The following is a 17378-nucleotide window of genomic DNA, read 5'->3' as shown; positions in this document are numbered from 1 at the left end:
CGGTGTGTGGCGGAGGGTACCCTGAGTACCTCTATAAATTCTCCCTTCTATTCCAGTCTCGTATTGTTCGTGGAAAGAATGATTGTCGGTATGCCTCTGTGTGGGCTCTAATCTCTCTGGTTTTATCCTCATGGTCTCTTCGCGAGATATACATAGGAGGGAGCAATATACTGCTTGACACCTCTGTGAAGGTATGTTCTTGAAACTTCAACAAAAGCCCGTATCGAGCTACTGAGCGTCTCTCCTGCAGAGCCTTCCACTGGAGTTTATCTATCATCTCCGTAACGCTTTCGTGATTATTAAATGTTCCTGTAACGAAGCGTGCTGCTCTCCATTGGATCATCTCTATCTCATCTATCAACCCTATCTGGTACAGATCCCACACTGGTGAGCAATATTCAAGCAGTGAGCCAACAAGTGTACTGTAACCGACTCCCTTTGTTTTCGGAATGCATTTCCTTAGGATTCTTCCAATGAATCTGTCTGGCATCTGCTTTACCGACAATCAACTTTATGTGATCATTCCATTTCAAGTCACTCCTAATGCGTACTCCCAAATAATTTATGGAATTAGCTGCTTCAAGTTGCTGACCTGCTATATTGTAGCTAAATGTTAAGGGATCTTTCTTTCTATGTATTTGCAACACATCACACTTGTCTACATTGAGATTCAATTGCCATTCCCTGCACCATGCGTCAATTGCTGCAGATCCTCCTGCATTTCAGTACAATTTTCCATTGTTACAACCACTCGATATACCACAGCATCATCTGCAAAAAGCCTCAGTGAACTTCCGATGTCATCCACAAGGTCATTTATGAATATTGTGAATAGCAACGGTCCTATGACACTCCCCTGCGGCACACCTGAAATCACTCTTACTTCGGAAGACTTCTCTCCATTGAGAATGACATGCTGCATTCTGTTATCTAGGAACTCTTCAATCCAATCGCACAACTGGTCTGATAGTCCATATGCTCTTACTTTGTTCATTAAACGACTGTGCGGAACTGTATCGAACGCCTTGCGGAAGTCAAGAAACATGGCATCTACCTGTGAACCCGTGTCTATGGCCCTCTGAATAGCGCGAGCTGGGTTTCACATGATCGTCTTTTTCGAAACCCATGCTGATTCCTACAGAGTACATTTCTAGTCTCCAGAAAAGTCATTATACTCTAACATAATACGTGTTCCAAAATTCTACAACTGATAGACGTTACAGATATGGGTTTATAGTTCTGCACATCTGTTTGATGTCCCTTCTTGAAAACGGGGATGACCTGTGCCCTTTTCCAATCCTTTGGAATGCTACGCTCATCTATAGACCTACGGTACACTGCTGCAAGAAGGGGGGCAAATTCCTTCACGTACTCTGTGTAAAATGGAACTGGTATCCCATCAGGTCCAGCGGCCTTTCCACTTTTGAGCGATTTTAATTTTCTCTCTATCCCTCTGTCGTCTATTTCAATACCTACCATTTTGTCATCTGTGCGACAATCTAGAGAAGGAACTACAGTGCAGTCTTCCTCTGTGAAACAGCTTTGGAAAAAGACATTTAGTATTTCGGCCTTTGGTCTGTCATTCTCTGTTTCAGTACGATTTTGTCACAGAGTGTCTGGACATTTTGTTTCGATCCACCTACCGCTTTGACATAAGATCAAAATTTCTTGGGATTTTCTGCCAAGTCGGTACATAGAACTTTACTTTCGAATTCATTGAACACCTCTCGCATAGCCCTCCTCACACTACATTTTGCATCGCGTAATTTTTGTTTGTCTGCAAGGCTTTGGCTATGTTTGTTTGCTGTGAAGTTCCTTTTGCTTCCGCAGCAATTTTCTAACTTGGTTGTTGTACCACGGTGGCTCTTTTCCATCTCTTACAATCTTGCTTGGCACATACTCATCTAACACATATTGTACGATGGTTTTGAACTTTGTCCACTGATCCTCAACACTATCTGTACTTCAGACAAAACTTTTGTGTTGAGCCATCAGGTACTCTGAAATCTGCTTTTTGTCACTTTTGCTAAACAGAAAAATCTTCCTACCTTTTTTAATATTTCTATTTACGGCTGAAATCATCAAAGCAGTAACCGCTTTATGATCGTTGATTCCCTGTTCTGCGTAAACTGTTTCAAATAGTTCGGGTCTGTTTGTCACCAGAAGGTCTAATATGTTATTGCCACGAGTCGGTTCTCTGTTTAACTGCTCAAGGTAGTTTTCAGATAAAGCACTTAAAAAAAATTTCACTGGATTCTTTGTCTCTGCCACCCGTTACGAACGTTTGAGTCTCCCAGCCTATATCCGGCAAATTAAAATCTCCACCCAGAACTATAATATGGTGGGGAAATCTATTCGAAATATTTTCCAAATTATCCTTCAGGTGCTCAGCCACAACAGCTGCTGAGCCAGGGGGCCTATAGCGACATCCAATTACCATGTGTGAGCCTGCTTTAACCATGACCTTTACCCAAATTATTTCACATTTCAGATCTCCGTCAATTTCCTTCAATACTATTGCACTTCTTATCGCTATAAACACGCCTCCCCCTTCACTGTCCAGCCTGTCTCTGCAGTATACATTCCAATCTGAGTTTAGAATTTCATTACTGTTTACATCTGGTTTCAGCCAACTTTCTGTCCCTAGTACTATGTGGGCATTGTGACCGTTTATTAATGAGAGCAGTTCTGGGACCTTTCTATAGACGCTGCTGCAGTTTACTATTCGCAGATTAATATTGTTATTCCCTGTTGCATTTTGCCTACTCCTACCTTGCCGCGTCTCGGGAGGTGTCTTGTCGGGCCTAGGAAGAGAATTCTCTAACCTAAAAAACCCACATGTGCACTCCACACGTACTCCGCTACCCTTGTAGCCGCTTCCTGCATGTAGTGCACGCCTGACCTATTCAGGGGGACCCTACATTTCTCCACCCGATAGCGGAGGTCGAGAAATTTGCACCACAGATCTCTGCAGAATCATCTGAGCCTCTGGTTTAAGCCTTCCACTCGGCTCCAAACCAGAGGACCGCGATCGGTTCTGGGAATGATACTACAAATAGTTAGTTCAGATTCCACCCCGCGAGCGAGGCTTTCCACCTTCACCAACTCCACCAGCCACCTGTATGAACTAAGGATGACCTCTGAACCCAGACGGCAGGAGTCATTGGTGCCGACATGAGCAACAATTTGCAGTCGGGTGCACCCAGTGCTCTCTATCGCCGCCGGCAGGGCCTCCTCCACATCTTGGATGAGACCCCCCGGCAAGCAGATAGAGTGAACACTGGCCTTCTTCCCCGACCTTTCCGCTATTTCCCTAAGGGGCTCCATCACCCGCCTAACATTGGAGCTCCAAATCACTAATAAACCCCCCCCCCCCCCCCCCCCGGTGTCCCTTTTCGGGCCTTGCTGAAGGAGCAGCCCCATGTCCACTCACAGGCAGAGCGGTCGATGCCACACAGCCAGCCTCCACATTGACCCTCCGCCTCTTGCGCCGTGAACGCCGCTGAACCCGCCACTCCCCTTGGGGAGAGGGTGGCCCAACTGCGCCCAGTACTTGCGAAGATGTCTCGACAGCAGGGACAGTGGGTGAAGCATGTAACACCTGGGGTGTACCAAGTGACGCACCAGACTCCCCACTGCCGCTACACTCAGAGGCAGCAGCCTGAAGACTGCTGTCTGCGGCCATCAACACGTTCAGCTGTTCGCAAATAGTTGCCAGCTCCTCTTGCGTCCGTACACAGCAGTCACACATCCTGTCCATCCTAAGAAATCAATTTACTGTAGAGAGTTAATCAACTTTTAACTAGACTGCTAATTCACTAAAGGCGGCTGATAGTTGACTAAGCTGTGGTTACTAGACACTTCTTGTAGAAAGCAATGAAAATAGCACTACCTGTCTCTGGACTGTATTCAAAACGAACTTTAGCACTACTGGCACTGTGGCTGACTAAAGGGACTCTCTCTGACTGTATTCAAAATAAAACACAAAATCTATGGAACACTATTATTAGCACTCGACAATTATGTTGTTGTTGTGGTCTTCAGTCCTGAGACTGGTTTGAGAGCAGCTCTCCATGCTACTCTATCCTGTGCAAGCTTCTTCATCTCCCAGTACCTACTGCAGCCTACATCCTTCTGAATCTGCTTAGTGTATTCATCTCTTGGTCTCCCCCTACGATTTTTACGCTCGACGCTGCCCTCCAATACTAAATTGGTGATCCCTTGATGCCTGTCCATTCCATTCAACTGCTCTTCCAAGTCCTTTGCTGTCTCTGACAGAATTACAATGTCATCGGCGAACATCAAAGTTTTTATTTCTCCTCCATGGCTTTTAATACCTACTCCGAATTTTTCTTTTGTTTCCTTTACTGCTTGCTCAATATACAGATTGAATAACATTGGGGAGAGGCTACAACCTTGTCTTACTCCCTTCCCAACCACTGCTTCCCTTTCGTGCCCCTCTACTAGTATAACTGCCATCTGGTTTCTGTACAAATTGTAAATAGCCTTTCGCTCCCTGTATTTTACCCCTGCCACCTTTAGAATTTGAAAGAGAGTATTCCAGTCAACATTGTCAAAAGCTTTCTCTAAGTCTACAAATGCTAGAAACGTAGGTTTGCCTTTCCTTAATCTTTCTTCTAAGATAAGTCGTAGGGTCAGTATTGCCTCACGTGTTCCAGTATTTCTACGGAATCCAAACTGATCTTCCCCGAGGTCGGCTTCTACTAGTTTTTCCATTCGTCTGTAAAGAATTCGTGTTAGTATTTTGCAGCTGTGGCTCATTAAACTGACTGTTCGGTAATTTTCACATCTGTCAACACCTGCTTTCTTTGGAATTGGAATTATTATATTGTTCTTGAAGTCTGAGGGTATTTTGCCTGTTTCATACATCTTGCTCACCAGATGGTAGACAATTAAAGCTTCCTGAAAGCAAAAACACATGGAAGAAGAAGTGACAAGTAAGAAATATACAGTTAATACTTAAATTAACGTAGCTCGCTGCACAGCAGACGTGACGCAGATGGCAGTTACAGAATAACTCTGCACATGACTTCAATAGCCAAAGCTTCATCTCGAAATGTAAGACGACCCCTATATCCTCTACTAAATAATGTAAAAATTTTGTCAGAAGTAATAGTTTAATCTGTGAATATGAGGACGATGTAGTTTTCAAATAACAGATTTGGTACAAAATCATATCTTATAATTGGATAAATTTGGTAATATACTGTAGTAACATTACATATCTAATGACATCTACAGTTATTATAATATTACTCATGAAAACACACATTAGAAGAGGGTTAAACACTTCACTCTCATAGAACATACAGGGTGATATTTTTTTTTTTTTTTCCGCCGTGTAAAAACTCTAGGTATTGATTGATAAGAGGATGTGGAACAAAAAAGGTCAAATGAATGTATGTCCAGAAACGAATGGTTTCCATGGTACAGAACATTTATTCAGTCATACTTTCTTACAGAGACTGCGGTCTAATAAGTACTGTACCATGCAGCCAGTCACAGTATCATAGTTTCCTTCTAGTGGATGGTACTGTTCCTCATACGTCATGCCCTTGTGCCCTCTCCTGCCATATTCATTGGTAATGTTACATCTGATTCACCTTTCTTGCTGACTCAACTTGTAGTGGATGTGATGAAGCATTGTACACAATGGTTCGACATTCGAATTAAGAGACTGCCAACATGGCGTTTGTTTATGGAAAGGCAAATGGTAATGGACAGTGGGCAGCAAAGGTCAAAGGTTGTCACACACACACACACACACACACACACACACACACACACACACACACACACACACATACCACAGCATTCAATGTTTGCAACAGTGTTTTGTCGCTTGTCTGAGACTGGGTTGTTTCAAGAAATCATGAGGAATATACCCATAACATTTGGACACCAGACTTTGTGGAAAATGTGATTAACACTGTGGAAGGCGACTGCCGTGTCAGTTCCAGACAGTTGTCCCGCCAGTATGGGGCAAACCAGACAACCATGTGGAACATTTTCCGTGACAGTTGTTTCTACACTTATCACTTACAATGTGTGCAGGGCCCATTATTAGTGGCCGACTTTCCATATTGGGAGCAGTTTTGTCACTGGTTTTTTCACCAGGCAACCACGATTGTGAGATTTGTCATGCATCCTGTTCACGGATAAGGCCACCTTTACGCAGAGTGGTATGTTCAACTTTCATAATCCATCTGTGGGATAGTATGCAGAACCCCCGTTATGTGGTGACAGTGAATCATCAGCATCGGTGCAGCCAGAATGTATGGGTCGTGATAATTGGTGACCATATTTTTGGGCCAGTCTTCCTTTCATGTCACCTAATAGGCCGGAACTATTGGCATTTCGTGTGGATGACTTTGCCTCCCTTGCAGGAAGAACTGCCATTGATGATTCGAAGGGTTGTGTGGCTGCTATATGGTGGTGCTCCAGCCCACTTTGCCATTAGCATCCGGACGCATCTTAATCATGTCTTCTCTGGTAGACAGATCGGACAAGGGATCCAGTTGCATGGCCTGTTCATTCACCAGATTTCAACCCATGTAATTTCTGGTTTTGGGGCCATCTCAAAAGTATCAAGTATGCAGAGCCCATTCCAGATGTAGAGACAGTGGGACAGCATATTCATGTTGCATTTGACAATGTTCGGATGGAGCATGGCTGATGTGAACATGTGAGACAGAACATGCTATGGCACGTACATGCATGTGCTGAAGCACATGGAAACCATTTTCAACTCGTACTCTAATGTGGTTGCATGGTACAGCACGCATTAGACCACAGTCTCTGTAACAGTGTACGATTCAATAAATGGTCTCCAGCATGGAAACCTTGCATTTCCAGTCATAAGTTCATGAGACCTTTTTTGTTCCATGTAATCTCATTTATCAGCCCCTAGAATTTGTGCATGGTGGAAAAAAAATCACCCTGTATAATCATTTCACAATCTTCTTGTCAACATGATTACTTTCATCATGTTGGTACATGACTACTGATGCTGAGCCACACACAACAGTAGTAGAAACGTCCTTTTGTAAAACAATATTCTTGTAATACATTTCTGAACATGCTCTTAAAAAAAGCTACATTGTAGTTTGTTGGATAGAGTGCACATGGAATTCTGTGATCATTTTCAGTTTATTTCACTCCTTTCGTATCTATATGTCTTGGAATTCTTATTTTAAAATTTCCTAAAAGGTTTCTACATGGTATCAGGGATGGGAAGATGAGGCAGCAGCTTGACCACCAAGCAATTCTCAAGTGTTACATTCTTAGTGTAGCTCATGCGTAAGGAATCACACTGCTGCAATTATTTGTTGACATCACAGTCACTTAATATGAATATGTCACTATGCTGATTTAGCTATAGGAGCTTTATGATTGGCTGTTGTTGACTGACTTAACTTTTTATGCTACATTGTGTCCCCTTTAGACATAAAATTTTATGCCTGCAAGCTTTTTCTTGTATGTATTACAAAATGACTACTTACCTCCATCCAAACTTTACCATCAGTTGGCATAAATAGAGTATAGTGATGCTACTTAAATTGAGTAACTCTAATAACACCATGAGCACACTAAAACGAGAGCTGTTACTTTGACAATTTTTAATTGAGGCTGAAGACTATTTGTTACAATATTTGCACTATAGCTTCAGAATATCGCAAACAGAAAAGGGGGGGGGGGGGGGGGGGAACACAGTGAAGATGAATCATCACATAAAATAGCACAAGGTATTGAGTAATGAAATATCTTCATTTATTTATACAGATTCAAAGTACTTTACTGATTCAATTAAGGCAAAATAGTGTGTTTAAATATTTTTTAAAACAAGGCATACTTCTCGAGAGGTATTGTGATTTGAATTTTATATCTCACTTCTCATGAGGGACCAAGCAGCAGCATGATCGTCATGATCTTGAGGGAGTTCTTACATACATTCAAAAATTCAGTTGCTAAAATCTATACCAGTAATAAAACTGTAAAACTGTTGTGCCTGTTTGTTTGAACACACTAAGCTCCTAAAGTATATGTTTTTCCCAGACTTCTGAACTACGTCTCCCCCCTCCCCCTTTCAGAAAAGTATCTTTAGTGACAAGTTGAGTAACACCTTCTCTTGTTGCCATTTAGATCTGCCTCTTTTCATGAAACATTGCAGATTTTAAAAAGATCAACTGGACTTTCTATTGCGACAAAATCGTACAAACTGTATTATTAAACTAGCACCTGAGGGCAACACAGCTCAGCAGTTTGTGAAAAAGCTCATCCTCAGTATAAAATAAACATTTAGCTTATTCAGTTATCTTATTGCAAAACCCACAGCAATTATAATTTCACCACTAAAGAAGTATAATGCTCAATTGAAGAAAGAAGAAAAAAAAGAAAGAAAAAGAAGGGAAAAAAAACTGCAGTTCCTTGCGTATCACGGTAGATGAGAAAGTTTCACGTATTAATAGTATGGTAAAATACTCTCTTTATGTGCTACAATTTACTAAAATGTCATTTAGATGTCTCAAACTGTTACTGACGAAAGGGGGGACATTACAAATATTTCATTCTGGGTGTATTCCTTATGCTCATGAACAGAAGTGAGTGTCCTATATACTATCCATTTACTTCAGATTGGAGATAGATATACATGTCCTCACAAGTTTATAGAAAACTTCAGTACATTAGATACATTTCATACACAGATGTGAATGACCCAACAGGCACCAAACTCGCAGTGAATATTTTTCGTTGCAAACTATTGGATTTAATGCAGTGGGTTACTTAATTTGAAAATCTCAAAGTAACTATGATCAGTAAAAAATAAGCAGTTCATGAGACTGACAAATGGGGCTATGAGATGTGAGAAAATAAAATATTTTTACTAAACAATTTGTTGAAATCGTTTGAGAAAGACTGAAGAGTAAGTGGCAGTTCGTGAAATCCTGTTTTGTCTGACAGTTTAAGCAGCATTCTCTAGGAGATCCTGGCTTTTGGGCTATGACATCAGATGCCAAGAGGGCTCCTGATTGGCCAGTACACAGTTAGGATTCAGCGAAGCTTACAAGGGAAATAGCACCATGGCTATCGTGGAAAACGTCAGTAACTTCCTACAGGGAAGCAGGCTAGCACTCAATGGAGCTTGCTTGGAAGTTGTCACCCAAGCCAGTGAGTAAGATTACAGTGAATCTTACTCTGTGCAAGCTGAGATTTACAGTTTTGTGTAATGACTGGACAAGTGTAGCAGAGATTTTAAAATTTTGTAAAGCAACAGGATTATTCCGTAAATTATTATGTCATAGTTAAAAATCTATCATCAGAGTAGCCGGCTCTCTTCCCATTTCTTATTTGTAGTCCACCAGCCACAACTTAAGTCTTTTATACTACTATTGGATCTGCTATTGCAAATACTTTTATCTTAAGCTTAATGTTCTAATGAATGGATAAGAAAGGTTTAAGAACTTTTTAAGCTCAATCTTCCACAATGGTTTTAGCAACTAATAATGCAGCTGTTGGGCACCCCAAACATCAGGTACTTGTGACTAATTGTAATGTATTGTGTTTACAAAGTAATTGTAATTAAAATTCGGCACTTCATGGCGTATAGCAGCAGCTTGATAGCAGTATCATTTATACACATGACAGGCATCATACATCATGAAATTTTGAAGATCTGTTGTTTCGTAAATGTTTCATACATTGTGCAGTTTGTATCGTACCATGTTCCAACTTGTAAATATGTATCATACTGAATTTAACAGTAGGAATCTAAGACAATATTATTTGTGTTCTTGGAAACATACAAGTGAACAATTTCTGTGCTGTGTTGAGACATTGCTGTGATGAGACATTGAATGAATGCTTTACCCTGTTCTTGGCACCAGTTCACAGTGATTATCTATGATGTCTCTTCTGTTAATGGTATCCCTTCTGCATTGTAAATGATATCGAATGATACTTAGTTTCTTCAGGTTTGATTCCACAAAGTCAGCATTATTTCTGTTGAGACAGGATATTTGTATTTATTTAAACAACTATTGACTAATTTCTGTGATACAGCAGTTTACAAGAGGACAAATAAGATACACACATCAAACACGGGCATATAATTTTCGTATGTATCACACAAGCAATAGACATGTAATTATGAATGAGAACATATACTGTGCTTAGTTTTTCAGGACTTATGCTTAAAACTTTACCACTTGTGTGATAACAACTGTATTATGAATAATGTAGGTTGCTACTCACAATAAAGATGATGTTTTGCGTTGCAGATAGGCACAACAAAAGACAGTTACACATTAGCTTTCAGCCAAAGCCATCTTCAAAAAAGCAAACGCACACGCATTCATTCATTCATTCATTCATTCAAGCAAGCACACCTCACACATACATGACTGCCATCTCTGGCAGCTCGGTCCGATCAGTGTGGATGTGGTTTTTATGTTGTTTTCCATACTCACTAAGGTAACTATTGGGCGATAGTCTGATTCCCAGGTTCTGCCTCACTTACATCATACACAAACACTCTGAAAAATGATGTCACATCTTACAATGAAATCTACATTAGATGCAGGCAGATGGTGTTCATGGATGCTTTTGGAATGGCAACCATCTCATAATAATAGCCTATAGACGTGTGAGAAATTAGAAATGCACCATACCAGGTCTGAGCTGGCATTGGCTGAATTGGATGTAGGGCTCTAGCCTCTGTGTGTGTGTGTGTGTGTGTGTGTGAGGATGGGTGAATGGGTTGGTGGGTGGGCAGATGATACCTAGTGATATTGGATGCTCTAGTTGTTGTTTGGTTGGCACATGATTGATATTAATGGACTTCAAAATTACTACATAGCCTAGATTTCCAGTAGTAGTTCAAATAAACACACACACACAAAGTTTTTGTGGAAGTAATTTCAGTTTACAAAAAAATATTTCTCTCTGCAGCTGATGATTTATAAAGTATTCCATTTGTTGATACAGGTCACTGGAGCTACATACACACAATCCGAAAGCCAAAGATTCGTGACCAGATTGTGGAAGTGAGAACTCAGCTCACTCACAGAGACTATATAAATATGTTGGCCCAAAAAGATGACTCACATTTCACAATTTTCAAGAAAAGGAGATGTTTCCTTGTTAATAACCAATATTTCCAGCTGGATATTTACAAAGAGCCATGTCATCCAAGGTTTGCACATGTCATCATATTTTCAATAGTGTCTAATTTACCAATAATTTAATATTTCCTTGCCTATAATTGTTTTCACATTAATGGGCTAAGTTTACTTCAGTGTAGAAAAATATTGGCTGGCCTGTTGCCACACTCGTTAGTTTTCGTGTAACATACTGTGCAATTGAATATAATAGAGGGAAACATTCCACGTGGGAAAAATATATCTAAAAACAAATATGATGAGACTTACCAGACAAAAGCACTGGCAGGTCGATAGACACACACACACACAAACACAAACATACACACAAAATTCAAGCTTTCGCAACAAACGGTTGCTTCATCAGGAGAGAGGGAAGGAGAGGGAAAGACGAAAGGATGTGGGTTTTAAGGGAGAGGGTAAGGAGTCATTCCAATCCCGGGAGCGGAAAGACTTACCTTAGGGGGAAAAAAGGACAGGTATACACGCGCGCGCGCGCGCGCACACACACACACACACAGACGCAAGCAGACATTTGTAAAGGCAAAGAGTTTGGGCAGAGATGTCAGTCGAGGCGGAAGTACATAGGCAAAGATGTTGCTGAATGACAGGTGAGGTATGAGCGGCGGCAACTTGAAATTAGCGGAGGTTGAGGCCTGGCGGGTAACGAGAAGAGAGGATATACTGAAGGGCAAGTTCCCATCTTCGGAGTTCTGACAGGTTGGTGTTAGTGGGAAGTATCCAGATAACCCGGACGGTGTAACACTGTGCCAAGATGTGCTGGCCGTGCACCAAGGCATGTTTAGCCACAGGGTGATCCTCATTACCAACTAACACTGTCTGCCTGTGTCCATTCATGCAAATGGACAGTTTGTTGCTGGTCATTCCCACATAGAAAGCTTCACAGTGTAGGCAGGTCAGTTGGTAAATCACGTGGGTGCTTTCACACGTGGCTCTGCCTTTGATCGTGTACACCTTCTGGGTTACAGACTGGGGTAGGTGGTGGTGGTGAGAGGGTGCATGGGACAGGTTTTACACCGGGGGCGGTTACAAGGGTAGGAGCCAGAGGGTAGGGAAGGTGGTTTGGGGATTTCATAGGGATGAACTAAAAGGTTATGAAGGTTAGGTAGACGGCGGGAAAGACACTCTTGGTGGAGTGGGGAGGATTTCAGGAAGGATGGATCTCATATCCCTGCTGGAGAGCCACATTCAGAGTCTGATCCAGTCCCGGAAAGTATCCTGTCACAAGTGGGGCACTTTTGGGGTTCTTCTGTGGGAGGTTCTGGGTTTGAAGGGATGAGGAAGTGGCTCTGGTTATTTGCTTCTGTACCAGGTCGGGAGGGTAGTTGCGGGATGCGAAAGCTGTTTTCAGGTTGTTGGTGTAATGGTTCAGGGCTTCCGGACTGGAACAGATTCGTTTGCCACGAAGACCTAGGCTGTAGAGAAGGGACCGTTTGATGTGGAATGGGTGGCAGCTGTCATAATGGAGGTACTGTTGCTTGTTGGTGGGTTTGATGTGGACGGATGTGTGAAGCTGGCCATTGGACAGATGGAGGTCAACGTCAAGGAAAGTGGCATGGGATTTCGAGTAGGACGAGGTGAATCTGATGGAACCAGAGGAGTTGAGGTTGGAGAGGAAATTCTGGAGTTGTTCTTCACTGTGAGTCCATATCATGAAGATGTCATCAATAAATCTGTACCAAACTTTGGGTTTGCAGGCGTGGGTAACCAAGAAGGCTTCCTCTAAGCAACCCATGAATAGGTTGGCGTACGAGGTGGCCATCCTGGTACCCATGGCTGTTCCCTTTAATTGTTGGTATGTCTGGGCCTCAAAAGTGAAGAAGTTGTGGGTCAGGATGAAGCTGGCTAAGGTAATGAGGAAAGAGGTTTTAGGTAGGGTACAGATTTATTGATGACATCTTCAAGTTGCTGCCACTCATACCTCACATGTCTTTCAACAAGATCTTTTCCTCTTTACTTCCGCCTCGACTTACATCTCTGCCCAAGCTCTTTGCCTTTACAAATGTCTGCTTGTGTCTGTGTATGTGCGGATGGATGTGTGTGTGTGTGTGCGTGTGTATACCTGTCCTTTTTTCCCCCTAAGGTAAGTCTTTCCGCTCCCGGGATTGGAATGACTCCTTACCCTCTCCCTTAAAACCCACATCCTTTCGTCTTTCCCTCTCCTTCCCTCTTTCCTGATGAAGCAACCGTTTGTTGCGAAAGCTTGAATTTTGTGTGTGTTTGTGTTTGTTTGTGTGTCTATCGACCTGCCAGCGCTTTTGTTTGGTAAGTATCATCATCTTTGTTTTTAGATATACTGTGCAATTGGATAGATTTGTTTGCTGCAGATATAATGAAACATTGTAAAAACTGTTATCTTTAGTTGTACCTAAATGCCTTTATTGAAGATTTTTGTTACTGTGGTTAATAAATTAAAACTTTTAGTACAGGCCCATGAACCACAGACATTGCCAAGGTGATTTTACGTTCTCTGATTTCAGTGCTAAAAATTCCATAATTTTACATTTTGTCCCGGTAAGATTTACCTCAAGTTTGTGTTGTTACTTGATGTCTTGCTTGGTTTTGTCCCATTTTCTTCCTATTGACATTTGATATGACAGAATAGGTTATAAGTGGCACAAAAGACAGACAGTTCACACCCTGGGTAGTGCAGAGATAAGGGAATATTTTAGGCCATCGCGGGGAGGGGAGATTTGAGAGGGGAAATTCTGGCATAATATATGATCAGCATTATCAACACAAATTGTAATGTTAGGTTCACTGTGCGGTTATGATACAACTACTGCTAGGTTGCAGCGGCAATGGAAAAACAAGACAGTCGACACCAGGTGTTGTGGACTGAGCCAGTACATCACAAAGGGGTCCAGCGACCAGCTTTTCTTATGCCACTTATAACTCACTCATCTTTTTGCATGTATTTCTGATGTACTGTATTCAGCAACAATGTGTGTCGTCAACCTTTTAAATTGAAACACTGAGTCTCGAAGAATTTGCTCAGTCATAATCAAGGAAATGTCGGCCATTTCCTGCTAGTGAGCTCTTATTGGCTGGTGATGTTTGTTACCCAACAGCAGCACAGCCACCGCACCACACTAACAGATGTGAAATGAGCTCGCATGCTGGATGTGTGGAGGGGGGAGTGGCTCTTCAGTGACAGAAGTGCAGGTAGGGCTGAAAGCATTTTGTGGGGTGCTGAAAATATGCTTTTCGTACAGATATGTGTTGTGGCAGAGATGTCACATGGAAATACAGCAAGGTTTTTGCAATTGCACAGTTGTATTGTCAACAATACAACTGCAACTACTACATACACTACTCACATGTGTGCTTTGCACCACACACTGCAGATTGTAAAGATTGGTAGCAGTGACAGAAGGCACGAAGTGAAACTGTAGCGCCTGGGCTTTCTTTTAAATTTACATTTTACACAGTGTACAGAAATTCATTGAACAGACTTCTGATAAGCTTGTAATGGCAGCTATGGAAGTACTCATTTTTTTCACATTTCTGTTTCGGCGTTTAAAATAACACTTTGTCAGGATGGATGATATGAAGTGCGGTGAGCATATGAAGTGTGAAGTGTGGCTCGTAAGAAAAGTGTTAAACAGTAACAGCGATGGTGACAAATTTGTCATTAAGAAGATTCCCATATCTTTCACCATACTTCAGTTTTTTGTCACCTTAATCAATTTTTGCTGTTTTCTGGCAAAGTGCAAGGGGAAGATCTCTCAAAAACATGTAATTTGTGGTCATAGCATGTCAGAAAATTGCTCAATTATCATGTACCCAGATACCACTTTCAATTTTTTGACCAGTTTTTACTTGCCTGTTACACCTCTGTGACCTTTTTAAAACTGATGTTCATAACCATAAATTACATTGAAACACTGCATTATACATTTAATTTCCTTCACTTGTACAGATTTTATACACTGTATTGGAGAGAATTATGACTTTTAAGCATGTATGCCAGTTACATATGTTTCTGCCCATATTGGTTTTAATATTTTCCTAGATTCTCCATTTTCCTCCATTTTATGTTTTTAAGTCTGTACCACATGAGAATAAAATGGGGGTTTTACAATAGCTATACTGTAGGTTGAACCACAATGGAGGGGTGTCTGTGGAGAGGCCAGACAAATATTTGGTTCCTGAAGAGGGGCAGCTGCCACTGCAGTAGTTTCAGGGGCAACTGTTTGCATAGTCGGGGATTTGGCCTTGCAACATCAACCAGTGAGGTCTTAACGCTGGTACTGTGAACAGCTGAAAACAGATATTTTTTCCGAGTGCATGCAGCTTTAGTGTATCATTAAATGATGGCATCCTCCTGGGTAAAATATTCCGGAGGTAACGTAGTCCCCCATTGGGATCTCGAGACAGGAACTTCTCAGGAGGATGTTTTCATCAGGACAACAAAGCTGGAATTCTGCGGATTGGAGTGTGGAATGTTAGGTCCCTTAATCGGGCAGGTAGGTTAATAAAGATATAAAGGTAATTGATAGGTTGGAGTTAGATGAAGTGGGACTTAGTGAAGTTCAATGGCAGGAGGAACAGGACTTATGTTCAGGTGAATACAGAGTTAGAAATAAAAGTTCAAATAGGGGTAATGCATGAGTACATCTAATAATGAAAAAGAAAACAGGATTGTGGGTAAGCTATTATGAACAGCATAGTGAACACATATCATAGCCAGGATACAAACAAAGCTAATGCCCACCACAGTAGTAAAAGTTAAATGCCAACTAGCTCCGCAGGTGATGAAGAATTGAAACAATGTATGATGATGATATAAAAGAAGTTCTTTAGATAACTGAGGGAGAAAGATTTTAATTGTGATGGAGGACAGGAATTAGATAGCAGGAAGAGGAAGAGAAGGGATATAGTGACAGGATATGTATTGGGGGAAATGAATGAAAGAAGAAGCCAGTAGGTAGAACTTTGCGCAGATCATAATTTAAATGAACACTTGGCTTAAGAACAATGAAAAAAGGCTGTACACAAGGAAGAGACCTGGACACACGGAATGATTCCGTACTGATTATGTAATGGTGAGGCAGAGATTTTGGAATCAGATTTCAAATTATGACATTTCCAGGGGCAGGTGTGGACTCTGAACACAATTTGTTGGTTATGAAATGTAGGTTAAAACTGAAAAAAATTGCTAAAAGGCAGGAAATTCGAGAGATTGGACATGATTAAGTTGAAGGAAACAGAGGTTGAGGGTTTCAGAGGGAGCAATAGCCAATGACTGACTCAAACAAGGGAAAGGAATAAAATAGATGATAAATGAGTAACATTGAAAGATAAAATAGTGAAAGCAGCAGAGGATCAAATAGGTAAAAAGACAAGGTCTAATAGAAATCCTTCATTATCACAGGGATTATTGGGTTTAACACACTGCATGCCGCTCATGTAGATTTCAGTTTTTCCAAGTGTGATTGTCGTGGACAGGTCACGTAAAGTTACAATTTTTGTTCTGCACACATTTTCTGAGATCTGTTGCTCGTGCCAGTAACTATTTCAATTTAACCAAAGGTTATATCTGAAATGGAGAGTTGAGTGCAGTGAAAGACAGTATGAACTTAGTTTTATCTTTTGTTTACAGCCAACAATCAGCACCGCGAAATAGTCAGTACTCTGGTCATTGCTTTGTGCAGTATGGCACGAAAATATTTGATGGAAAGCTAGATTCTTGCTGAACTGTTTACAGACAGTTGTTTTGATGTGCCAAGCGATTCAGATGATGTTTATGTAGTGGACATGAAGAAGAAAAAAAACACGGCTATAATCAACCAAAGTGAGATAATTGCGAACTGTTTAGATGATGAAGCATTGATGTAAAAACCCTTCCCAGTGAGAGAAATTGCATTATAATCACTGTAAAAAAAATTTCTAGGTGATGAATTGCTCGTCAGATGTCGACACGAAAAAATTTGTATTACGAACAAAACAGAAAATGTTATAAATAATCTCCCAAGTCTATCAAATTTTCGAATATCACAGCTGTTGAACTGAAATAATTTCTGGGTGCGATTATCTTGATGGAGCAAATAAAAAAAAATATTATTTGAAGAACTATTGGTCAACAGAGCCTGTAATAGACAAACCAATTTTTGGCAAGCTAATGAGCAGAAATTGTTTCGAGCAATATGAAAATCATGGCATTTCAATAACAATTCC

At 41.1% G+C, this 17378-nt stretch overlaps 1 protein-coding gene across 2 annotated transcripts in view; it reads left to right on the top strand.

Annotated features, from left to right (window-relative positions):
- LOC124615365 (TRPL translocation defect protein 14) overlaps nucleotides 1–17378 on the top strand; it is a 164509-nt gene that overhangs the window by 131897 nt on the left and 15234 nt on the right. For both annotated transcript variants that reach the window (XM_047143195.1, XM_047143187.1), the window contains one exon: nucleotides 11005–11212. In XM_047143195.1, the coding sequence (XP_046999151.1) occupies nucleotides 11005–11212 (208 nt within the window). The remainder of the gene's footprint in view (nucleotides 1–11004; nucleotides 11213–17378) is intronic.

This window comes from Schistocerca americana, chromosome 1 (assembly GCF_021461395.2).
Source record: "Schistocerca americana isolate TAMUIC-IGC-003095 chromosome 1, iqSchAmer2.1, whole genome shotgun sequence".
Lineage (NCBI taxonomy): Eukaryota > Metazoa > Arthropoda > Insecta > Orthoptera > Acrididae > Schistocerca > Schistocerca americana.
Note: the sequence above shows the minus strand (reverse complement) of the source record. Positions and strands in the feature narration are given on the sequence as shown.